Below are 25416 nucleotides of genomic sequence, written 5' to 3' on the forward strand. Positions count from 1 at the left end.
CCTCCCTCCCACCACTGCAATCCTCCAGTCAAAGGATTGACCTGCTGGTCTTAGTCTTGTAGCCCCACCTCATTTTCCTCTAATCGCACCTACTTGGCGGCACAATCTCCTCCCATCTTGGACCACATCGCTTCTTTAAGAAACAGGTAGTTTTACTGAAAAATAATTATATGATGTTGCCATAATTTATAACTCCAAACCAGAGAGGAAAATTATGCCAGGCATTGCCCAAACAAAGGCAATTTTTTTTTCTAGAAGTGCATTAGGGAATACTTATCACTAAATTGTATATGAAAATGTCACAAGTTTGGCAGTGGTTCCCAAACTTACCGCAGTCACAGCACCCTGCGGTCACAGTGCCCTGTCACAGCAGTGCCATCGCCCGGCTCTCCCAGGTACCGCCATCTTGAATCACGCACAATTCAAGATAGTGGTGCTCAGAAGACCCCGTAAGAAGAGGCCACCAGGGACATCCTGCGGCAACTCTGTGAGTTTGCCACAGTGCTCAAGAGTGCCATGGTGCACTGTTTGAGAACCACTGCCATAAGACGTCAGGGGAGGGATCTCAAACTGAGGCTCCACCAGCCAGACCTCTGTGTCTTTTCTTCTTCATTTCCACAGAGACAGAGTCAGCTGACCCCAAAGAGCCAATTCCTATCCATCAGTTCATATAAAGCCCTAGACTTGGGGCTTCCTACTTAGTCCAAACAATATTCAATAATGGATGCAGCCTAAGCTCCTTCTCTCTGCCCCAGATCATGGCTTTTCCTAGCTTTACTGACACACGTACCTATGGCCCTCCAAATCCTTACTCGCTCCCTTGGATCTTGACCCTGGCCTGTTTTGGACTATGCACCTGTTTCTGATGTTAAGATCTTTCAGGGAACCAGTAAATGCCAGGTAAGTATTTAAAGTAAAAATACAATTTTACTGAAACATTTGATTAGCAAACAAGCATGTAGAATGGGACATACCAGACGTTTACATGACCATACATGACCAGATCAAGCTTATATGTAGTGACTTGTTCTGATTTAAACCTGGATTGGAATGGCTCCAGATTCAGGCATGTTAGAGCCATTAGGAAAATATGACATGGATCTCCTGGACTGACTACTAGCTCTTTGCTCCCAGTCTCAGAACATGATGGCCTGACACATGTCCCTTCATTTTTACTATGGAATGGTACTGTGGCTTAGGAGCAGGTCTGCTGGATTGTGGGTGCCTGTGACAATTCCATTTTTCTTTTTTTGCACTGGTGCTCACCATGCAAGAGATAGCCGCCATGCCATTTCTGGCCTGTACTTTTGTGCCAAGTACAAATTAGTGCAGACCAGAAGTCATCTATCTCAGATTAACATCTTGTACTGACAAATAAATTGTTTCAGCTTGAAAAATTAATTCTATTCGCCTACAAGCCAGACCATCAAGTTTCTAGGTCTTTGACTATCATTTCATCCAAAAGGAACACAGAATTCCATGAAATCAGCACAAATGTCCTAGCCAACTTGTCAAGAATGAAAAATGACGGTTGTGGTGCAAGTCTACTCAGCATGTGCTGGTATGATACATTTTGGGGAAGATATTTCAGGATGTGAGGAGTTGTGACTAGGACATCTGTAAGACCAATTGAGGTCAGACTTGAGAATGTGGCAAGGCTGGCCCAGATTTGAACCAGAAGCTTTCTGGTCGGTTTGCTGGTGCTCCTTGCGGTCTACCACTCAAGGAAAGAGAGTGAAGAGTCAGAGTTCCTCTATCCACCCCCAGGTTTCCAGCATTTTCAACCCCCCCTCCCAACTAGGGCCCATTGATTGCTAGAAATACTTCCTACTTTAACTACTACTAAATCAGGGGTGTCAAACATAAGGCCTGCAAGTCAAATGTGGCCCCTGGAAGCAATTTGTCCAGCCCTTGTTATAATTGGACTATCCCAATTTGAAAATTGGGCTCTCTCATACATTGAAAATATGATTTGCACATTTTCTCTTCAGTCATTTGCAGCTAATGAGTTTTTATGTTGGCTTATTTCTGGCCATCATCTGCTTAATGTTGTCACGTTCTGCTTAATGTTGTCACGTCTGAAGTTAGGCACCATGAGTGCTAACTTCATCCCTCTGTATGAAATGAGTTTGACATCCCTGTTCTAGATCAACCCAAATCTTCACTAGAGCAACAGTATGTTAGCTTCAAGTATGTTAGGGCGCAATCCTAACCCCTTATGTCAGTGTTTTCCAGCACTGGCATAGCCGTGCCAATGGGACATGTGGTGCATCCTGCAGTTGGGTGTCACTCACAGAGGCCTCCTCAAAGTAAGGGAATGTTCCCTTATCTCAGAGCTGCATTGCCCTTATGTCAGTGCTGGAAAGCACTGACATAAGGGGTTAGGATTGCACCCATTGTTTGTTATGTTAAGTATGTTTAACAGTATGTTAGCTTTTATGTTAAGGAATGTTCCTTGCACTCTGAACAAAACTACCTGACTTTTTCTGACCTCATTCTTCCTTCACTCTGGCACTGATTCTCCCTACGACTGGTTCAGACTCTCCGCCAAGCTGCAACATCAGACATTCCCAGTCCTTTAGCTCTCGCTTTGATACTTTGATTCCATTGCTTACCCAGTTTCCAATTTTGATTGGAAACCAATAGTTCTATATATAGTTGCCCTGAATGGGGAGCCATCGGGGCTACAGATGGGAGCATCTTCTTGGGCCGTGAAGGATTCCCAGATACTGCTTGGCTCAGCCCAACGCAGCTGGCCATTGGTTCTCATGTTTGTAAAAAACAAAAATCTGTGGGGAAAAACATTTTATTTAGTTTTTATTATTTAATGCGGGTTGCATCTGCTGGCACTGTATCACCTATATCACTGACCCAGTGCACTTTTAAAGCAATTATAGTTATAATGTAAATTTCGAATAAAAACAAAATTTAACTTTTGGCCCCTTGATTGAATTGCTTATGCCAATCCACACCTGGCATACAGCTGACTCCGCCTCAACGTTTCTATCAGAGCTTGCCCTTCAGTTCCTATGAGCAAGTTGCCTATGGCTCAGCACCAACAGAAAGTCAACACAGCTTGACTTTGTCCCAACAGTTATTATTACACTGGCCAAAGGCTGTTGAAGAAATCCATTGTACATTCTGCGCTATTGAAGGACCAATAAATATTAAAAGAGGGAGTGATGAAACCAAAGCTTCTGTCTAACCCTCATCCTATTATCTCTTTGTTGAAGCTATGTCCTTTTCTTGCCAGCTTTTAATTCTACTAGAATGATAGTCCGTGCCAATCCCTGGATGGCTGAGTGGAGTGCTAAGCATTTTGACACACAAAGGCTGAGCTCATGAATTACTTCCCCACCTGACAGGCAGAGTAGCTGCTATTTTGATAGCCATTGTTAGCACATCAGCGATCAGGCAGCAAAAAGATATTGCAGACAATCCATTCCTCAGCAACACTCATTTGGCAACTTGAAATATGTGAGCCATTTTTCCTGCTTAAAATCAATACCTTTTTAGGAACAGTACATGGAATAGTTATTATTTTTTGGAGTATAATTAGTACACTGTATCAGGGGTCGGCATGTTTGCAGGACAGGTTTGCCAAGACTGTTGTCCCTGAGCCTTCAGCTCAGGGGTCCCATGGAAGACAGTTTGGTGAGGCTTCCCTGAAACCTGGAGCCAACCCTATCCTGTTCCAAAGCAAACCAACTTAGGGCCCAATCCTATTCAATTTTCCAACACCAGTGCAGCTGCAATGCAGCCCCAAGGTAAGGGAACAAATGTTCCCTTACCTTGAGGAGGCCTCTGTGACTGCCTCCCCACCACAGGATGCAGTGCACACCCCATTGGCACCAGCAATGGAAAATTGGATCAGATTGGGTCCTTACTGCCTACAAGAGAGACAATGCTGCAGCAGAGAAAGCAAAATTCTGAGACTAGAATAAAATGGGTACTTTGTCACACACATTAATAAAATGATGCACAGGGTGGGAAAGGCAGATCGAGGTAAGTTCTTATCAAAGACACTCTAACCCACTACTCTCCTCTCCTCCACACTTCCTTTTCAACTCCATTTCCCTCTTCTTTCTCTGATCCAGGGAGCACAAGGATGAGGAACAGCAGCAGAGGTGGCTGAACCATTGGATAAATGGGGTGGCAACAGCAAGTACCAAGTGCCTTGGTACAGCAAGGCATTGTGCTAGGAGGGTGGTGGCCGCAGCAATAGTTGCATTACCTCAAGGGCCAGGAACTCTGCGGGCGTCACAATGCCTCTACAGGCCTATGGAAGCAACCAGAAGTCACTTTCACAAACCAGAAGTAAACTGTGACTTTCCAGCTGTTTCTGGAGGCCTCTGAAGGCCCAGTGCAGCCTCTAGGTGTCCAGATGGAGTTTGGAGACAACCAAATGCAAGGGTGAGTGGGAGGGCACAACCCAGGACCCACCAGACATTGGATCATGACTCACCAAGAGGGGTCATGACCCACAGTTTGAGAAACCCTGGTTTATGTGATCCCCTGTGTTAATACATTTTTAATAGGTCATGCTATTAACAATTCTTTTTATACCAGTCAGGCTCCTACCAGCATTTGGCACATCACACCTCAGGCACAGTGAGGTCTTGGACCAGCCCTGACAAAGGAGGTGCGATTAGCTCACAGCCACTATCCCTCTGTCTTCTACCCCATGGAAGAAACACCTTTAGCTCTTAGCAATATAAAAACCTAAAGACAGTTATCTCCTTGCTTGGCAACACAAGAGCATTCCTGTTACAACAAGACAGTTTCAAATTAAATGATGTAAATCTTATGGGCTCTATGCATATTGTAATGAATTATTATATGATTGCATAAGCTTTCTGAAGCACAGATAAAGTGTTCGGTTGGAAGAGCGTGATAGAGTTTTTTATGCTCTGCAGTCCACCGTCCTGGCAAAACATAAACACTGGTATGCATGGTCACTTCTTTTCCTCTAACATGTTGAAGGCAAAGGAATCAAATCTATGCTGTTATCAACAGGGTATGATTCTGCTTGGAATCAATTGGAGTTCTTCCAAGTCTCTGCCAAGAGAAAAGAAGACTGAGAGGAGAAGCGACTGGTGAAATGTTTGGCAGGGCATAAGGACTGACACATTTCTTCAGCTCGTTCACAGTCTGATAGTGAGTCCCTGTGTGTGTAACCTAAAACATGTGTACTTGTTTTTCCCTAGTCAAAAGCCAGAGTGCGTGTGGCTCCAACAAGCACATGAATTCCTGATTCTGCAATTTCTGCTCAGTTGCAGAAGAGTTTGGATGAGACTGAATGGTAAGAGCTGTACCAAGGTACAAAGTCCTTTCAGGAAACAAAGCAGTAAGTAACATTTATGTAGCATATGTACATACGGTATATCGGACTGGCCCATCCATGAGGCCAACTGAGACAGTTGCCAGAAGCAGTGGATTGATGGGGGGTGCCCATTTCCATCTGCCCATGACTCCGCTTCTCCACCTCCCCCTTCTTTCTGACACCAAAAAGAAAGAGGGAAATGGAGCAAAAGAGATAGGCCAGGAGAGTGGTGGGCTTAATTAGTCATGACCAAGGAAGTTAGCCATGATTAAATCCCATTGAAATCAAGGAGACTGAGGGCCCAATCCTATCCAGTTTTCCAGTGCTGGTGCAGTGGTGCCAATGGGGCATGCACTGTTTCCTGTGGGGGGGAGGCAGTCACAGAGGCCTTCTCAAGGTAAGGGAATGTTTGTTCCGTTATCTTAGGGCTGCACTGTGGTTGCACTAGTGCTGGAAATTTGGATAGGATTGGATTGGATAGTGCTGGAAATTTTGGATAGGATTTGGATAGGAAAGTCATTAACTTTCTTTATCTTTATTATTACCAAAGTGTGGATATCTTGTCTTTCCCTGTTGAGGTGCTCAAAATGACAAACAACATATTCAGAATAAATTCCAATAAGAATAGGCTCAACACAAAAACATCATCAATAAGCATCACCAACCAGAGGTTTTTACAAAACTGCTTTCAATTGCTATAGCTATAGCTATAGGAACAAAAATTGGGCCCCAAAGCTGAACAAAACAATATTAGCTATCTTCAGCTATCATCGGAACAGTGGCAAAGATGGGGCAGCCTCGTGTCCTAGGGCAAAGTGTTCCACAGATTAGTGCCACTGCAAAGAATGCCCTCTCATGTGTCATCACCAGACATACTTCTGCCAGTAGTGGTATATGTAAGAAGACCCTCTTAGTTGGCCTCAGTGGGTGAACCATTTCATACAGGGGGACATGGTCCTTTATGCATTTTCATCCCAAGCTGTTTAAGGCTTTAAAGGTCAAACCAGCACCTTAAATTGCACCTGGAGATTAATCTTAAAATACAATCCAAAGTGTTTACTGGGCCACCTGGAAAGAGCCTGTGGTTTACCAGTGATACAACAAATACTGTCCCATGTAAACAGACGCAGCTGAAATGTATGGAGAAAGAACACAGCACAAGCAAGGTGTTGCATAAGCAATTGCTGGAGAGATTCATGGAGATTCATGGAGATTCATGGAGATTCATGGACGCACTCCAGGTAGAGTCTGTTGACACCAAATTCAGTAGCATTACCTAGCGGTTAGAGGAACTGGTTTTGTGCCACTTTGAATGAAGGAGATGCCTGTTCAAACTGATTGGAAGGGTACCATTATGTGACTCTCTCAAGTAAAGTCCTCCATGATATTTCAAGGCATTAGCTCACAGCTCCTAGCTCCCAACATTTGGTGGGCCATCTGACCCTGAGTTCTTGAGTTACAGACCCGGGCAGGTGCAGAGGGCTGCACTATAAATACTCTCACCCTTAAGGAACTTAGCAAGCAGCAAGGAGATTCCTTCTTGAATGACAGTTTGATAGCAGTGGGGCCTTGGCTAATGGGGCAAGCCAAATGAGCAGCTATGGTGGTCCACAAATTCGAGGCTATGTTGTCCCCCTTTGCCCTTGCCTTCCTCCAGTTTTAAGAGCTGTTCTCGTCTTGTAGGTTGCTTAAAAGAACAGTTGGGAATGCTTAGCTCACAAGACTGACACGGAGAACTCTCATAGTGCGCAGCTGCCTGCAACATTCCTGAGCGATTCTGAATACTATGTCGGAGGCACGAGCAGGGAACAAGGAGTAAGTGCCCCTGAGATCAATTTCAAGTCCTGCCACTTATAGAACAGTGGATCAGACCAAATGTCCATCTAACGCAGCATTCTGCCTCCAAGATGGGCCAGCCCGATGCCCCAGAAAACCTCAAGCAAGGAGCTTGGAGGGAGGGAGCCGGTCATCCCCTGTTATTTGCCCTATTGTTGCTGGAGGAGTTCAAGTTGAATATTTATGCAGCACAGAAGAATTCTTGGATGACATTCCAGGGTCTGAAATCGATATTGCTGTGCTCAAAGGGATTTTGCAGTCCTGGTGATGAAGCCTCTGGCAGGGATTGGCAAGGGTAAAAGATGGTTTGCCACTGACTAAACTGCCCTGAGAGGGGCATGGCAGGCAAACAAGCCTAGGAAGGAAGCAGAAGCAGTGGGGCTTAGGCAAGGAAGACGCAGGGATTTGTGAAGGCAACAGGGCAAACTAGAGCAAACCAAGGGAACAGTGGAGGATGAGGAGGAAGGGAGACTGGAAACAGCAGTCCAGAAGTTAGAAGGCTATTGTGTTTATCTCTGAACAGAGAAGCAGTGAGGGAATTTGTGTTTCAAGAAGGGAGTGATGGGGAGGAAGCACACAAGCTGCGGCATGTTCCTGATCGCTTACCCATAGTCAGGAGAACAGGAAGCTGTCCTGGTTCTGCCTTACTCATGAGTCTGTGGTGAGGTTTGACGTCTGGCCTTCCAAGTTCAAACCTGAGCTACGCAGATCTTGTCACATAAGTGCTGATTTCATTTGAGCAGGCCGAAAAATAAAAATGAAATTGTTCTCAGTTTCCAAATCTCTTAATGGGTGTAGCAATTTGATCCAAGTGGTAGGTTCTCCCTTTCCCCTCAAAGAAGAAATGTACATTTGTTTGTTCGTTTGCTTCCAAGAAGCTCCAAAAAGCTCGAGGAAACACATAATGCCCAATAAAATTGATCGAAAAATAAAAAATTGCAGAAAACATAAGTTTAAAAGCGTACAAATTAAAAAAAATAATTAAAAGCATACCAATTTAAAATATAACACATACAAAGCCAGGGCAAAAAAAAAAAAAAAACAAAGGATGGCTTAATTTTTAAAAAGCAGCAATATTTCAATAAGAATTGTAATAAGACAATAATAAGTTTTTAAATGCAGCAAAAAAAAAATCAGGCTAAAATTACTGAAGCTGCAAAATTGTTGTTGCCAAAATCATCTGGTTGGTCTGAGGATCATAGATGGGCTGTGAGACCCTGAGAAGTGGTCTGTGAGGTCTCAGAGGAAAAAAAAATAAGATCCCCTTCGATCATGTCCAGTGTCTCACTCAGCGAGCGCTCCCCCATGGACTACCAGAGAGGGCTGAAGTGTTGGCTGGGGCTGTGGGCAGTCCATTCTCCACCCTCTCTGGTACTCCATGGAGGAGTGCTCGCTCAGGAGACACTTTCCCACAGACCACTAGGGATGGCAAAGAACGGGATGTCCGCAGCCAGCAACAAAAGCAGCAATCCACAATCTCCTCTATAAAGAATAAATCTCTAATAAATCTAATAAATAATCTAATAAATTTTTATTATAAATTTAATTGTATTTTTTTGTGCAGGAGGGTGGGGTGGGGGTTGGATGTGGTCCACAATGATTCCAGTCGTCCGTGGGCTCCTAAAGGTTGGGAACCAGTGACATTAAACCACAAGACAGGTACTTGTCCTACAGAGAGCACAGAGGAAGGGGAAGGTAACACAATGTAAAATTGGCCTGTCCATGAGGCTGACTGAAGCAGGCATCTTAGGTGTGGATCAGTAGGGACACCTTCCTCAATTTCCCCACCTGTTTCCAACACTCCTGCTCCCTAAATTTGAAAAGGAAGCAGGAAACGGAGCAGAACAGGAAGTGTAGAGGAGGGGTGAGCTGGTGCCTCTGAACCTCTCTAGGCTACCACTCTCTTCTCCTCTACACTTCCTTTTCTGCTCCATTCCCCTCTTCTTTTTTGGAATCCAGGGAGTGGGAGGAGGAGGAAGCATGGTGGTTGGCACGCCAGTAGGTGGGGGGGGTGGCATTTGATGTAGTGCCCTAGGTGCCAGAAGCTTTTGGGCCAGCCCTGGGGAAAGGGAGATGGAGTAAACAGAGAAAGAAATATTCATTTATTTCAGTGGCATGTAGTTATTCTTAGCTACTTGAAATTTATCTTGTGGCAGTCAAGGCCAATCACTCTTTGCATTTAAAATACAGTAGCTCATGAACTCCTTTAATCTGGCCTACATAAATGCTTACCTGGTTGAAAAACAGTTTGCTCAGAACTGGCGTAACCAGTCCTGCCTATGCAACAATCAGGATGTCTCTGCTTAACAGCTCAGAAGGTAGTCATCGAGGAGGAGGGTGAGGGTGCACCCAGATGCACGCATAGGTAGAGCCAAGCTGGGCTCAAGTCACTTTGCTGTCTGTGGATTGTGAGCCCTGGAGTGAAAGGAAAATATAGCTACATTTGAACATATTTGCAATTCAGTTGCCTGTCTTGAGAAGGTCTGTTTTCTATCTCAGGAACCAGCATGTCAATGTAATCAAAATACAAAATCATGTAATCAAAAGTTATCATTGTAACTTTTGCTGCATCCAGGGTTAGCCTAAGACATAAAATCTAACTGGCACCCATGATTCACATGATGACCAAATTGCTGGGAAGTTCCCTCTCGTGTAATTTCCATTCATTTCACTGGGGCTTCCTGAGGAGAAACATTCTACATTCACCTATATCCTAGCCCAGCTTTTTTCAACCGTTGTGTTGCTCTATTTTCAACAATTGGTGTGCCACGGCACATTGATGTGCCACAAATGATTTGCAGGTGTACTATTGGAGTTTTGGGGAGAATCATATATTAGTAGGGCTATTGGGAGATGTGAGCCCCCAGCTGGCAGAGTGATGTGCCTTGGCAGTTGTCAAAAAAACACAATAGTGTGCCTTGACCATTTTAGTACCTTCTCGGTGTGCCATGATATGAAAAAGGCTGAAAATCACTGCATTAGCCCCTCATGTAGGTCAGATCTGTCTGTGAGTAGCTTTCTGTTCCAATTTCCCACTCATCCAATTCGTCCCTCTTGGGTACTGTGCTTATTGTTTTTGGGTGTATAAAAAATTGGTACCATTGAAGATCTTGCTCCTTGATGCGTTTCTGCTTCCTTAATCCAAGGGTGGCAACATCAGATTGGTTGTGTTTTTGGATGGAACAACTCTCTGAAATGGTGACCTGGCAGAATCTGCATTGTCTTCCTTCAAATTTTTGCTCTTTTTCTCCCTTCCTCTCCATCTTATTATCATGTGCTTCAGTTATTCCTATGTACCAGGAAAAGTTGCTGTTTTATATTAGGATTCTTGGTACATTATTATCTGTATTTTGACTCTATTTTTTGCCTGGGGGAGGGGGATATTATAGGCTTTAGAATAAGTTACTAGAGTTGCCATACTTCAGGGTTCAGCTCCCTTCCCAGAGTTTGTCGAAGTCAAATCTTAGAGTAGATCCATCTCTATGAACACAAAGGCACCATGAGGTCCTCAGCCTGTCATTTCACATACCCTGCAGTTTCTGAGGTCTGTTTTGAAGCGTTGATAACCTACAATTGTAGGACAATTAGATTTTTGTAGCATATTTTTTAATGAAATAAACAAGTACATTCTTTGCTTCTAAGAATACCTGAACGCAGATTGAGCAGGGCAGCACTTTTTGATCTTTTCCAACTCACAGCACACTGACAGGGCAGTAAAATTGCCAAGGCACACCATTGGTTTTTGGACAAGGCACACCATGCTGCTGGTGGGAGGCTCACATCCCCCAGTGGCCCTACTAATCAATGACCCTCCATTTGTGGCATTCCAATGTGCCATGGCACCGTGGTTGAAAACGGCTGGAGTAGAATCTTCAGCAACATGAAACTACACTCCACTACACTGTCTTCAGAAAGTCCCTTGCTGTCTAAATTGCTGCGTGAGTGAAAGCCCCTAGTGTGGTGTTGCCTCCAAGGGCAGTGAAGATAAAGCAAACCTCTAACATTTCACAAATGAAAATAGGAACAAACTTATCACATTTTAATTCTCATACTAAAGAGAATAAGAATTCCCTCCCACCCCCAAAGTAGGGGATAAATATATCCCTTTTTTCATCTGTGAGATGTTGAAGGATTTGTCTCATTTCTACTTATCCTCACTGAACTTGGTGGTGATATCGCACAAGGCTTTTACTCACCCATCAACTTACATAGGCTATAGTCCTATGTACACTTTCCCAAGGGTAAGCCCCATTGAAGCAATGGTGTCACTAGGGTTTGTGTCACCTGGTGCAGGAGACCAGCACATCACCCCCATGATGGACCTCCTCCCATGCGGTGGGTGGGTCAATGCCCGGCTGGTGGACATGGTGATGCACTATTGCCCCACCCCGCTGGTTTTTCGGCTATAAATTTTGATAGTATAGAGATATTTCAACGTGGTTTGTTTCATTGCATTCTGCATGAAATTATGCATTGAATGATAACATGATTATCACACCGTGTGTGGCCCGCACCCCCTACACCACCACTGCATTGAAGAAAATGAAATTTACTTCTGAGTAGGCAAGCATAGGGAATCTTTGAGGAAGGTGTGCAATGCAGTGTGATTACCTGGCTGCAATAAGTTGGAAAAAACTGATACCAGCTCTGGCACCAGAGGCAGCTTCTGGATCTTGGGAGAGGAGGAGCAAGTCAGAAGAAGATGATGCTGTCATTCTTCTCTCCCCACCCACACAACTGACAGGTCTGTGCAGGCTGCAGATGTTCCTCAAGAGGGTGAGAAGATGGGCCTCAAAGAGTAGTTGTGTGGAATGTGAGGGGCAAGGACACAGATACATAGAGGTTGCAGTGAACCTTTTGTTGTGGAGGCCTGATGTAGCTGATCTGTTCAGTTTCTTTTACCACCTCCATTTTTCTGAACTGTGCTTTTTAAATTTACATAAGTATATAAGTTAAGTGGCATTTGGAAAAAAAAATCAGCTTTTTCAATGGGAACAGCAAACTTGCTGGAAGCAAAAAATCTTCATTCAGAAATGTCACAGTTGCCTTAATCTTTTGGGGTTAGCAAAATCCTGTTTCCTTTCAAAGCAAGAAGGATCTCCGTACCACTTCTCTGTTCCTCCCCATGCCCGGGGCTTCCAAACCACATGCTTTCTGTGAAGAGGAACTGAATGGGAGGTTTGTCAGTACCTCATCAGCAAGTGGCCAAACAGGATGCAGTTTGCAAGAAGTTCCCTTTGACCCAGAGGCAACAAACTGACTGATTACTAACAGGTTGTCATACGCAGCCCTTTTTCTTTTTCAGCTTTGAGAGCTGTGCATAGGGACATTTTAAAATGGTCATTGTTGGCTTTGCTGGTAACCGTGGCTGAGGGCCAGCAGCTGTCGTGGAATAAAAAAGGGGAATTGAAAGCCCAATCCTATCCAACTTTCCAGTGCCAACGCAATCCCAGAGTAAGGGAGCATTTGTTCTCGTACCTTGAGGAGGCCTCTGTGACTGGCTCCCCACCACAGGATGCAGCACACACTCCACTGGCACAACTGCTTCCGCACTGGAAAGTTGAATAGGAGTGAGCCCTAATGCTACTGACTGAGATAGTTGCCAGAGGTGGCAGACTGTTTGAGATGCCCACCCCCTACAGTCCACCCACTCTGTCTACTCCTTGGATTTGGACAGGAATTAGGGAATGGAGCAGAAGTGTGGAGGAGAGTGGTGGGCGAAAACACTGGAGATTGTGGAACATGATCACTGTGGATCCTGGAGATTCAGAGAATCATAGATGTGAACATTAGAAATGTACTTGGTGGAGGTCATCTAGTCAAGCCCACCATGCTCAATGCAAGCAACTGCTACAGCAACACTGACCAATATCCTGCCTCTGTTTGAAAACCTTCTAGTTCAGTAGAGAAAATAATTTCCCTCTGCTAACTGGATAGGCATTTTTTAAAGTGGCTTGTCTCGAATTTAGCAACAGGAGGGCAACTGTCCCTATTCATCTCAAAATAATGTCTTTCCGTAGAGTCTCTTAGCAAGTGTTTCTTTTTTGATGTTGAACCTGTTCAGGATGGGGGAACCACTTCACTTGCAGTATTTTGCTGTGTCAACTACTTTGTGAACTTTTATTTTGGTGTAAAATGCTATATAAAGATTCTTCTTCTTCATCATCATCATCATCATCATCCTCACCCTTTTGAGATGTTTATTTATACCAGAGATTTTCAATCTTTTCATCTCATGACACACTGACAAGGCATTAAAAATAGTCAAGGCACACCATCAATTTTTTTACAATTGACAAGGCACACATGGGGATCAAATCCCTCAGTGGCCCTAATTAATAAATGACATTCCCCCAAACTCCTGCAGCGCACCTGTGGACCATTTGCAGCACACAGATGTGCCACAGCACACTGGTTGAAAATAGCCGATTTATACTCTTGCTATGCAGCTGCATCACCAACAGCTTTTAATCAGCAGGAGATCACCACCTATGCTGTGACCAGTCTAAAGTGATCTCATGCATTGCTTGACCATCATCAGGCCTTGGGAAGTTCCCTAGTACAAGCCCCACTGAATTTACCATAGTAGTAGTCTTGCACCACCACCCCCATGCACTGTAATGGGGGTCGTGCAGGAGACATTCCCAGTGGATAATGGCTTCTATGAATTATTATGTATGTGTGATTTCCCACTTCTTGAATCTAAAACGACGATTTCCAACTAGTGTGCTGCAGCACATTGGTGTGCTGCGAATGGTCAACAGGTGGGAGATCTGGAGGATGATATTTTAGTAGGGGCATTGGGAGATGTGAGCCCCCTGCCAGCAGTGTGATGTGCTTTGTTAGTTGTCAAAAAACCAAAGGCGTGCCTTGACAATGGCATGCCTCAGTGTGCCATGAGTTGAAAAAGGTTGAAAATGACTGGAAGCCCTACTACTAGCAACTAGTAAGGGTGACTTTGTTGCCTTGGTTTTCAGTCAATGGTCTGCTGAGTCTATTGTGGTTTTATAGTGAGAAGTTATAAATCTCTTGTCATACATGCAGAGGCATTGTTTTTCTGTTGTATGTCTGAATAGTTGGTATCAAAATGATAAAGCATGAAGGCAAATAATTGCCCCAATCCTTCCCAGATTGGTCCCATCTGTAGTCTGAACATTAGCAGCTGCAGGATTTTTGAAGACTAGGGATCATTGAATGGATATACCAGATTTCCCCACCCATGCACCACAAAGATGCACTCTCATACATACAAACACAACTTTCCCATACCCTTGCACACATTATATTGAATTAGCCCACCTTGTCCATCTATAGTCCATGTACAGTCCATCTACTATGACAGTCAGAAGCTGTCCAGGATTCCAGCCAGGTTTCTTTCATCAGACCTCCTCAGAGATGCCACAGATTGAACACCTGCATAACAAATGCTCTGCCATTGGGCTATGACTTCTTCTCTTACTTCCCAAGCTAAAGTTTGGGCATACTGCTGCACCATGGAGGGCTTGCAGATATGTTATGATAAAGAAAATCATGAATGAAAGACCTCTATGACTTCACCCACATAGGAGGCTGCCCCATCTCTCTCTATGTGAGATTTTTGTCCTTGCGTGCTTCCTATAGGTCACTGCTGGTGTAATCTGAATGGATCATTCAGACACCCCTGGTGTGGACATGCTGCATAAAGATCTGCCTCTAGAGGAAGCAGCCTGTTGTAGCTCATTAGGAGTCACCGTTCTGGCAAGGTGACCAGATGTCCTCTTTTTCCAGCCTCTTGTCCTGGAAAAGAACTTAAATGTCCTCATTTCCCCTGTGAGCGGACCCCTGCAGGCAGTTCATAGCCTTCTGGTAATTAATGAATTATGGGTGCAATCTTGACTGGTATTTGGGCCAATGCAAGTCCCTTGTGCAAGCCCAGGAGTGTTGCAAAAGTGCCGTAAAGCACTTTTGTGCCAGTCTTCTGGGAGATAGAAGTCCCAGGTCCCATGGGTCCCAGGGATGAGGTGAGTTGCATTGGCCGACCTTGGCCGACACAGGGGTTGGGGGGGACAGGAGGAGGACGAGGAGATGGCGAGAGAGAGGCGTTTCTGGGTGGGGGAGGGTGGGCAGCAGGTTTTCCTAGGGGAGGGCAAGTGGGGAGCGGGAGGTGGGGCCAAGATCCAGCTGTTATGCCGGATCCTAGCCCTGTTCCTGGGCAGCATGGAGCAGCCCCTGGCCGCTCCATTCTGCTCAGATCTACGCCACCTTATGAGACCCATCGAGGCTGCTGCAACATGACACAGTGTAAGGGGAAAGTTTTTGCCTTGCCTCGGACTCTGCTGCTTTTGGCCCTAAACTTGCACTGGATGCAGCATAGACCCAACTGGCCTGCCCGTTTCCAGCGCATGTTAGGATTGTGCCCTTAATGTAATAAATTATGCATTATATAGTTTTAAATTAAATAATAAGTAACATAGTGTTTAAATTGAACAATGAAATCAATATATGACTGTTTTTCACTTTTATTTTGTCATGTCCTACATTTTCTTGGCTGTCCTACATTTTGGGATGCCTTGTCCTCTTTTGCGGTTATGATATCTGGTCACCCTGCATTCTGGCCTCCTTCCAATCATGAGGCACACCCAGGTCTGACGTGAGCAGAAACATTGATTTCACCCACTTTTCCTTTCACAGCAAGACTTTTTGAGGCATGAGAATGATTCTATACTTCTCTGTTTTAAATCCTGGTAGAAAAAAATAAGAATCCTTAGTTATCAAGCACTGGGGAAACACTGCCTTCAATCACAGAGCATGCAGCCAAGTGGGATTATTGCAAATGTAATATTAAGTGAATTGCCAACTATTCAACTATACTATATTAACTGTATTAACTGTATATTAACTAGGCAGCAGGGAAGTTCAGACCACAACTCTTGGTGTGCGGCTCAAAGCTAAATATTTTTAAACCTCTCTGATTTTAGACAGTCCAAACCTGACCTCTGCCTTTGTCAACGTCATCCCACATGTGTTATTCCCATTAGAAATGTAATAACATGCGAGAATCTGATCTATGAGGGCTGCAGTGACTGAAATATGCCACCCTTGCCCAACCAGTGAGTAAAAAGTGAGGAAAGCTTCACATCCATGTTGACTTTTAAGATCTTGGGGATTTCATCTCCAGCCCAGGGGATTTCTGTATTTGAAAGATTTTCTGGCTGGGCCAACCCAAGATTTCCCTCTTCTCCAGCCACCCCTTCAAAGTAGCTGCAGTTTATCATCTGATTGGTGCCTTGCAGGTTTCCTTGGAATGTCATTGAGAATGCCAGAGTACATCTCTGAGATCAGGCACAGCTGCACATGGTCTCACTCTTACATGATTATCATACTCAGTGGTGTCACTAGGGGGGTGTGGGCTGCAGTGAGGGATCTGTATTTATGATCTGTGAGTGATGCACACGGGGGGGAGGGGATGACACGACTACTGGTCAAACTTTTTAAAATCTTGGCATTCTTGAATAATACCATCATGTTATATATCATTCGATGCAAAACTTCATGCTGATTGCAGTGAAACAAATCACATTGAAATATCTCTATTCTATCAAAAGATATAGCCAAAAAACCAGCAGGGATGGGGCAATAGTGCATCACCATGCCCACCATGCCCACTGCCCATGGGAGGAATGATGCACTGGCCTCCCGCACCAAGTGACATAAACCCTAGTGATGCCACTGGTAATACTTAACATTGTATGGTTGGCAACCTTCAGTCTCGAAAGACTATGATATAAGCCTACAGCACCTGGTATTCCCAGGCGGTCTCCCATCCAAGTACTAACCAGGCCTGACCCTGCTTAGCTTCCAAGATCAGAGGAGATTGGGCATGTGCAGGGTAACGGTTGACTGCTAACATTGTATAGTGTTTTCTGAGCTTTCAAAGCTTGTCGCATTGCTTATCTGGTTGTTTGCTTACCTTGCTGCTGCATTGCTTATCTTGTCATTGTTGCTTACCCTTACAACAACTCTGAAATGGGTGGCTATTATTACCTCCCTGTTAAAATTGGGCTGAGATAGGCTTGCATGAGGCCAGCTAGTGTGTTGAGATTTGAACTCTGAGATTTCTGAGTTTTTAGCCAGAATGGTGTAGTGGTTTGGGAGTTGGACTTCAGATTCAAATCCTTGCTCAGCCATGAAGCTTCCTGGGTGACCTTGGGCGAGTCACTATCTCTCAGCTTCAGTTCCTCACAGGGTTGTTGTGAGGACAACAGGAGGGGAGGAACTATGTACACCACCCTGAGCTCCTTGGAGGATGGGCAATATAAAAATTTGAATAAATGCATACCATGATTTACTCGCCATGAAGCTGCACTACACCATTATGTTCATGGTCTGATTTCCCACCACCCACCCACCCCCCAAAAAGTCAGGCTTGTGCAAGATTGGTTGTTATGAACATGAGCTGTGGGCTAGGAAATCCTGAATTCAAATGAGTGCCAGCCCAAGACCTCCAAGCAACTAAGGTGGTGTGCCAAATGCTGCTTACCCTTGCCTGGCAGCCCACCAGCCACTAACTCCCCCATTCCTTTTTCCTCAATTTAAAATGATAGAGGGGGAATGGAGCAGAAGAAGTGTGGAGGAGAGGAGAGTGGCAAACTAGAGTGTCTGTGAAGCTCGATCCCAGCAATTTTCAACCACTGTGCCACAATACCTTGGTGGGCCGCGAGTGGTCCACAGGTGTGCTGCAGGAATTTGAGGGAGGGTAATTTATTAGTTACCCTAATTAATTAGGGTTATCGGGCATGTGAGCCCCACACCAGCAGTGCAGTCTGCCTTGTCAATTGTCCAAAAACTGCTGGTGTGCCTTGATACTTTTAATGCCTTATCAGTGTGCTATAAGATGAAAACGGTTGAAAATCACTGCTCTAGCCTGTCACTCTCCTCCCCTCCACACTTCTTCTGCTCACTCTTCTTTTTTCCAATCCAGGGAGCAGGAGGAGAAGCAGCAATGGAGGTGGGCACTCCCCCACTAATCCACTGCTTCAGTTTGGCCCTGGTGGAAATAATGCTTCTGCCATGAAGCTGCCCTAGGCAAGCTATTGTGCTCTCAATCCCCTACATGCAAAATCGTGTTGGGGATCATTTGATCTGATTCTGATCTACGCTTAAAGGACTGTTGAAAGGTGTGCACATGAACTATCCTGAACACCTGAAACGTGCTGTGGAAATCAGGTATAGCCATTTTGCCATAGCTTGATGGTAGAGAACCTGCTTGACAGGCAGAAGATCCCAGGTTCAGTCCTCAGCCTCTCCAGGAAGGGCTGGGAAAGACTCTTTTCTGGAACCCTGGTTCCAGAACTGAACTGAACCCAGAACTGCTGCCAGTCAGTGTTTGTCAGTACTGAACTAAGTAGACTAGTGGTCTGACTCAGTATAAGGCACCTTCCTATGTACCTAAATGCTTCTTATTAATTGCCATAAAGGGGAATTTTACACCTATCACCTCTGCTATGAGCTACAGTGTCAAGTGCTGGTCAACAGCATTAGACCAATCTGCAGTTATGCAAAGAGCAATGGAAAAAAAAAACTTGTGGGTAAAAATTTGGGACAGAAAGGTAGGGTATAAATCCCTCAGATAAATAAATTACACCAGCACAGTGTATCTGGAGTCAGGATTAGCCATAGCATTCTGATGGGGACAGATGTGGCGACAAACCTGTTGCTGTGTCTTGTGTGAATCTGCCCTTAGCTCGCAGAAAGAACACGGAAAGTGTTTCAACTGGAATGATTCATTCAGACTCATGAACAGCTGGCTCTGAACTCACTGTCACTAACACAGGTTAGATATTCCCTGTGGGGTGCTTAAAGATGACAACATATTGCTGGGACTCATAAATCATTCCTTTTGTTCTCCCTCTTATGTCACGGCAACACAAGAAAGGCATTCTGTACATGCTCACAGGATCTCTCTACTTGATCAGCACTTTGTATGTTTCCGGGCTCAGCCATTTACTTACTTTTTAAAACTTTCTGGAGAACAGAGGTCAAACACTACTGGATTTTTCCTGGTTTAAACCACCCAAGAATTAAACACTTCAGAAGAGCCCTGCTGGATCCGAAAGATCTGTCTGGTATCCTGGTTCCCTCCATGGTTGGCTAGGAAGCCCCCAAGCAGTGCTTGAAGGCAATGGCCCCCATTGCTGTTGCTCCCTGTTATCTATAGCTTGCATAGAAATTTCCCCTGAACATGGAGGCTCCATTTAATCATCATGGCTGCCAACCACCGAAGGATCAGATCAGGAACTTGCCTAATCCCCTTTTACAGCCCTCTAAGCCGGTGTCCTTTGCAGCTGCTTGTGGCAGCGTATGGGAACATATACTCCATACATTCCTTACATGCGATGTGAAGAAGGCCTTGCTTTTGTCTGCCCTCCATCTGTGGCCAACTTCTAGTGTCGGGAAGGGGGACGTTCCTCTCACTGCAGCAGGGCCGGCCTTAGGAGCTGCAGGGCCCAAGTGGAAAGATTTTTTGTGGGGCCCCAACCAGGATATGTAGAAACTTGGAGCTATAATAAAGTTGATTATAGACTTTATATCTCTCTGGCAGAATGGAAAGCAATCACAGTGCGCATGTGAGTCAATGGACCCCCATGTGGGTGGATCGAAGCACATTTTCATATAAAATTGCATTCAAGACTTAGAGTTGATGCTGGCATGGGGCCCCCTTAGGCACAGGGCCCATCTGGGAGCGGCCGGTCCAATTGGCTTGGTAACCTTGCCAGTCCGGAGCCACGCCACCTCCTTTCTCTCTTTCTTTATTTGGAAAAAAAGTACACACCAAAAAATAATAAATCCATCAGCTGACAGCTCAACAATGAGGTTGCCAGCACCTCCAGCCTGGCAGGGACTTCCTGCAGGCTGGCACTGGAGGGGGGGCAGTCACTCTCTCCTCCTCCTCTCCTTTCCCCTCCCATCCCTCTGCAAGTTTAGAAATAGGCACAGCTCCTTCTTCCCTTTGCCCCATCCTTACATCCCATATATAGGCATCTGCATAATCAAAGGGGCAGGGGGGGAGGAGGAGGAGGTGGGAGGGAAGAAGGCAGGGAGGGGGAGGGGGAGGGGGAAGGCGCACGAGCCCTTTCCCAAAAAAGTATTGGATGTCTGGAGGAATGCAGTCAGCCCCCTGGGACAGTACTTATCTGGCGGGCGGCGCTTAGGAGGCGCTGCCACTTCAGCCCGGCGAGCAGTCCCAGCACAGACCAGCCTCCTCCAGGAGAAGCGCCGCGCGCACACGCCCCGGAGCCCGGCTTGCCTGAGTCCCCCCACCCCCGGCTTGCCTTCCCCTCTCTTTCGGGTACTTTGCGTGGAGATCCTGCGAGCCCCCAGCCAGCACCATGGACGCCATCAAGAAGAAGATGCAGATGCTCAAGCTGGACAAGGAGAACGCCTTGGACCGAGCCGAGCAGGCGGAAGCCGACAAGAAGGCAGCCGAGGACCGCAGCAAGCAGGTGGGCTTTCCTGCGTTGGCCCCACCTCGATCAGCCAGGCGCGACTGCAGAGTGGCAGCGTTCTCGGGGCGCCCAGAGAGCGGAGGGGATGCAGTGCCACCCTGTGTGGCATCCCTCGGGGTGCCCTTCAGCATCACCAGTGCTGGGAGGGGTTCATTGTTCCTCCCCAGGGTAATTCTGGGCACAGATGACACCCCCCCACCCTTAGCAACTCTTTTGCTCCCATGATGGCGAAAGGGGGTATCCATCAGTGGATGCCATCATTTGGAAGGGCGCGATGATGCTTGGTGAGCATTGGGTTGAATCCACATGTGTGGTCAGCAAGCGGGAAGGGGTTGCTCTAGACCAGGTCGCTCAAAGGGCTTGTCCTTGTGTAAGCAGTTTTTTTGTGCCAGTCCAGTCCATGCCTTAAATGGGCCTCTGGAATCCTAGCCTTCAGCTTGTTTACTCAGAAGTAAACCCTACTGAACTCAACAGGACTTACTGCCAAGTCAGTATGTTCAGGGCGGATGCATCTAATGGTGCAACCCTCCTCCCACAGAGATCAATGGCAAAAATCTCATTGACTTTTAAAAGACCCGCAAGTACTGCTTCCTCAGTCAAGGACTGAAATGCCTTCCAGATGTTGGGGTTATTTTGTTAAGAGGGAACTTTATTGCAGGCCATTTAAACTTTTTAAAAGTTGGATTTCTTTTCATGCCTCTGTTCCCTCACTCTGAAAGAAGTTTGAGGCTGGGGAAAGGAGAAAATAGCTGCTTTTGGGCTGTAGTCTTATACATGCTTACCTGAGTGTAAGTGCCACTGAATACAATGGGACATGCTCCTGAGTAAACATGTATAAGATTGCAGTGTTGATCATGCAAGAGATGGGAGGGCTCCTGGGATTGGAAGGTGTCAGGGAGATGAAAGTGCCTTTTAAAAATGTATTTTGTTTAAGGGAGAATTTCATCAAGGTTGTTGAAATAAAGGGTGGAATATCCCAGCTCACTGCTGATACAAAACTCTGATAACCAAGGGTGTGGTTGTGATTTTTCATGCCACACATACACATGCAAGCCTTCTGACCCACAATTCAGTTAAACTGAAATGACACAGTGTGCAGCACAACCCTAAATGTGATTACTCCCAAGGAAGTTCCACTTTGTTCATTGATCACCATGGGACTTCTGAATAATAATGACTTAAGATCAGGCTGTCAATCTTGCTGAGCCTCTGATCCTGCAAGCATTTACTTGGGAGTAAGTCCCAATGATTTAAGTGCAAATCACTTCCAAGTGAATATAGCTGGCTGGACTTGGCCTCAGTCCAGCTAAAATGAATTGTGAAAACAATGAGATTTAAGTCAGCTGCAAATCATTCATTCCATTGTTTTCAGTTAGACATTGTCATGATTACCCAGATCAGGGCCCTTGAATGGTAATCTCAAGTACAGAAGGTTGGCTAACCTGTGGATCAGATTCCACCCTTTAGTAAAATCTGTTTTGCCCTGCTCTACTTGTCATTTTTAAATATCCAACCACTTATGATGGAGATCTTTGAGGATATTACACTAACCAAACGGGGAGGAGGTTTTGAGGGGTGGGGAACAATATACTGGGATGAAATGCATTTTGAGTGTGTTCTTTCTTCCCCTTTTACCTCTAACGTGCATGGCTAGTTAGAGGAAGACATAGCGCAGTTGGAAAAGCAACTGCGGATCTCAGAGGATGAGAGGGACCGGGTTCTGGAAGAACAGCACAAGGCCGAGGAGAGCCTTCTCGCTGCAGATGAGAAAGCCACCAAGGTATTGTGCCATGAGGATGCTAACTTTGTCCTCTCTCTTTCTCTTTTCCTCCTTTGCTGTCTGTCTGTCCTTCTGCACCTGCACCTCTTCTTTGCGCGATCACTTTGCCTGTGCACCCCCCTATGCCCCCCACTTCTATGCCTCGTCCATGTCCCATCCTTTGGACAGTTGGAGGATGAGTTGGTGTCTCTGCAAAAGAAGCTGAAGAGCACTGAAGATGAGTTGGACAAATATTCTGAGTCCCTGAAAGATGCCCAGGAAAAGCTGGAGCTGGCAGAGAAAAAGGCTGCAGATGTGAGTAACGTCCCCTTTTGCTATCACACGCACCACCAGCCACTTTTTTTGCTCTCATCTGCCCACCCAACCATGGTGTCCCCCCAGCTCCACCATAGCACAGGAGGCCAGGAATCTCCTGACAGGGACGGATGGGCAGGAGCACCTGGTTTTCTTTGCATGAGAGTTAGTATCACCTAAGAGCTTGGTCACAGTTTGTGCATTTTAAGTATCTCCACCCTTGCTAGGCATTGTTTAGCAAAGGAAAAGATGTCCATTCTGGTTGCCCACATTGGTTGAGAATACAGAGCCCATCATTTCTGCATAAAACAGAACAAACATCAGACAGTCATTGTCTCCGGTGCACATAAAATGGATCCTCTGATGCTCCTGGAATTTTAACATTTTAAATTGTTTAAATTTAAATTTTAACATTTTAATTTTAATTGATTGCTCTCCTGGGCCACTGTGTCGAGGTGTCTATAGCTATCCTGTAGGGTACCACAGGGGGCCACAGCGAGTTGCATTTGAGACAGGCCTATTATTCCTGATTTTATAACTCCCTGCTGGCTTTGAAAGGCAGATGGTAGCTAAAGCTAGTAAGTCATTTGTCAAGAAAAATACAGCGCTGTCTGTGAAAACTCAGCCCGGAAGATGATACTTGCTAGGTCTGCAGTCTGCAGGACAGGGACCCAGAGAATAAACGTGGGGGCTATATATAGCTCAGCACTTTATATGGTATAGTGTAAGTGCTGCACCCTTTACAGTCTCTCATCCCACCCACTTGTCTGAACCCTGGCGTGTATTAAATAGTCCCATGCACGCAACTCCCAGGCATTTCCAACACTGCATCCATGATGGTGCCGTGGACATTCTTTCCTAGTAAAGACTTCCTCCCAAGTTAGAAGGAGTGATGCCTGCCCCAAAGGAGATGATGTCACTACTTTGTCACTCGATTTAAAAAAAGAAAATAATTATTTGCAAATGCAGGGGGGAAAATTTCCTACAGAAGAGAGAACATTTTTCTTCCAAATCATACTGGATCTCCTTTATTTAGTGTTTAGCTCAGTCATTTTCAACCACTGTGCTGTGGCACACTGGTGTGCCATGAATGGTCTGCAGGTGTGCCATAGGAGTTTGGGGGAGGGTCATTTATTAGTAGGGCCATTGAGCAATGTAAGCCCCCCCACCAACAGCATGGTGTGCCTTGTCAATTGCTAAAAAACTGATGGTGTGCCTTGACAATTTTAGTGCCTTGTCGGTGTGCCATGAGACGAAAAAGGTTGACAATTATGACTGATATTTTTCTCCGTGCTCAAAATATCTCACTGCTTTGGCTGTTCTTTTTAGGGTGCCATAATTTCAACCATTCACCCTAGAAAGAACAGCCAGCGCAGTGGGGTATTTTCAGCATTGGGTGTGGGGGGGGGGGGGAAGGGGAAATTAGTTAAGCTAAACATTAAATTAGGGAGATCCAGTTTGAATTGGAAGAGAAAAGTTCTTCCTTTTGTCTTATTCATCGTGAAGGCTAAAAGAGAAACTTCCAGGGCCCAGCATAGAAAGGAATCTGTTGGACTTCATTTCAGCCACTGAACCACAGAATGACTCTCTGTCTGACAGACAGACTACACATAATATGGTTCAGATGTGTTTGCTCTGCATGTGGCTTCCTATGGATGGGAGTCAGCATTCCAACCAGGCGTTTATTTAACTTTGTTCAAAGGAACCGCATATAGATCCAGGGGAGATATTCCTTATAAGGAAAAGAATGCAGACTATTTTGAAATAGCTTGCCTCAAATGAAGGCTGGAGAAAGCCGAGAAATGCTACTGGATTCTCAGAGAGAAACTCTCCCCTGCCATTTTTCTTGTTACCTTTTGAAAACAGGCACATTAATTTGCAAATGTTTGCTCCAGGGGGGGGGGGGACCCAGGGCCCCTTCCATACCTGTTTGCACTGAGACATGCCATAAACACTGTGCGTCTCCGTCTTGCACCCTTTCTTGAGTGGAAAGAGGCAGAAGGAAGCTCTGGTGTACATTACTCTAGTTTGAAAGTCCAGATTGAGAGGAAATCATTTCCTGTATGTATGTAGATCATTCTTAGACATACAGCTGAATGTCTCTGAGGAGGAGGAGGGAGAGCTCATTGGACAGGCTGGCATTAGGCAATGGGGCTGGTATTAGTCATGGCCAAGACAGGCTTCAGTCAGCTACCAAATCACTTCCTTTGAGACACCTGCTTGTATAAAGAGGGAGGGAACAGCTTCATGAGTAACAGTGGAGTGCTGTTCTCCTGTTTTTTTTCCCCGGGGCCAGCAGAGTCTTGCCAGGTACCCTTTTCTCAGCTGTCTAAACCTTTCGTTTCCATGAAGTGGTGGAACAGATAACCCGTCTGAACATGCTCTGTTTGGGAAACAAGGCAATGCTGATGTTGCCATCTGAAAACAAAACAAAAAAATGCACATTGCCTGATCTCATGCTTGTTGTTTCTTCCAAATGGGCCTTGATCCCAAGTAAGTGTTTAGGATTGCAGCCTTACAGTTCAGTATCCCATACATGGATACTCAGAAGTAAAACTCATGGAGGGGGAAGCAGCTGCCTCCCAAGTAAGTACCGCAGCCTTACAAGCCAACCCTAAGCATGTTTACATGGACCAATTGCAGTTGAATTGCCTTTACTCCTGAGTAAGCATGCATAAAATTGTGACTTAAATCTGATA

At 45.5% G+C, this 25416-nt stretch overlaps 1 protein-coding gene and 1 pseudogene across 14 annotated transcripts in view; one reads left to right on the plus strand and one right to left on the minus strand.

Annotated features, from left to right (window-relative positions):
- Positions 1-16925: 16925 nt before the first annotated feature.
- On the minus strand, positions 16926-17046 carry LOC136659879 (5S ribosomal RNA; annotated as a pseudogene).
- A 3226-nt stretch (positions 17047-20272) lies between these two features.
- The window catches only part of TPM1 (tropomyosin 1), a 35851-nt gene continuing 30707 nt past the window's right edge, over positions 20273-25416 (plus strand). For 2 of the 14 annotated variants that reach the window (XM_066635238.1, XM_066635240.1), the window contains exons 1-3: positions 20278-20640; positions 22298-22423; positions 22592-22717. In XM_066635238.1, the coding sequence (XP_066491335.1) occupies positions 20527-20640; positions 22298-22423; positions 22592-22717 (366 nt within the window). In that variant the 5' untranslated portion in view covers positions 20278-20526. Of the gene's footprint in view, positions 20641-22297; positions 22424-22591; positions 22718-25416 lie in introns of all 14 variants that reach the window. The other 12 variants (XM_066635228.1, XM_066635227.1, XM_066635239.1 and 9 more) reach the window with 11 other exon arrangements.

This window comes from Tiliqua scincoides, chromosome 8 (assembly GCF_035046505.1).
Source record: "Tiliqua scincoides isolate rTilSci1 chromosome 8, rTilSci1.hap2, whole genome shotgun sequence".
In the NCBI taxonomy this organism is placed as follows: Eukaryota; Metazoa; Chordata; class Lepidosauria; order Squamata; family Scincidae; genus Tiliqua; species Tiliqua scincoides.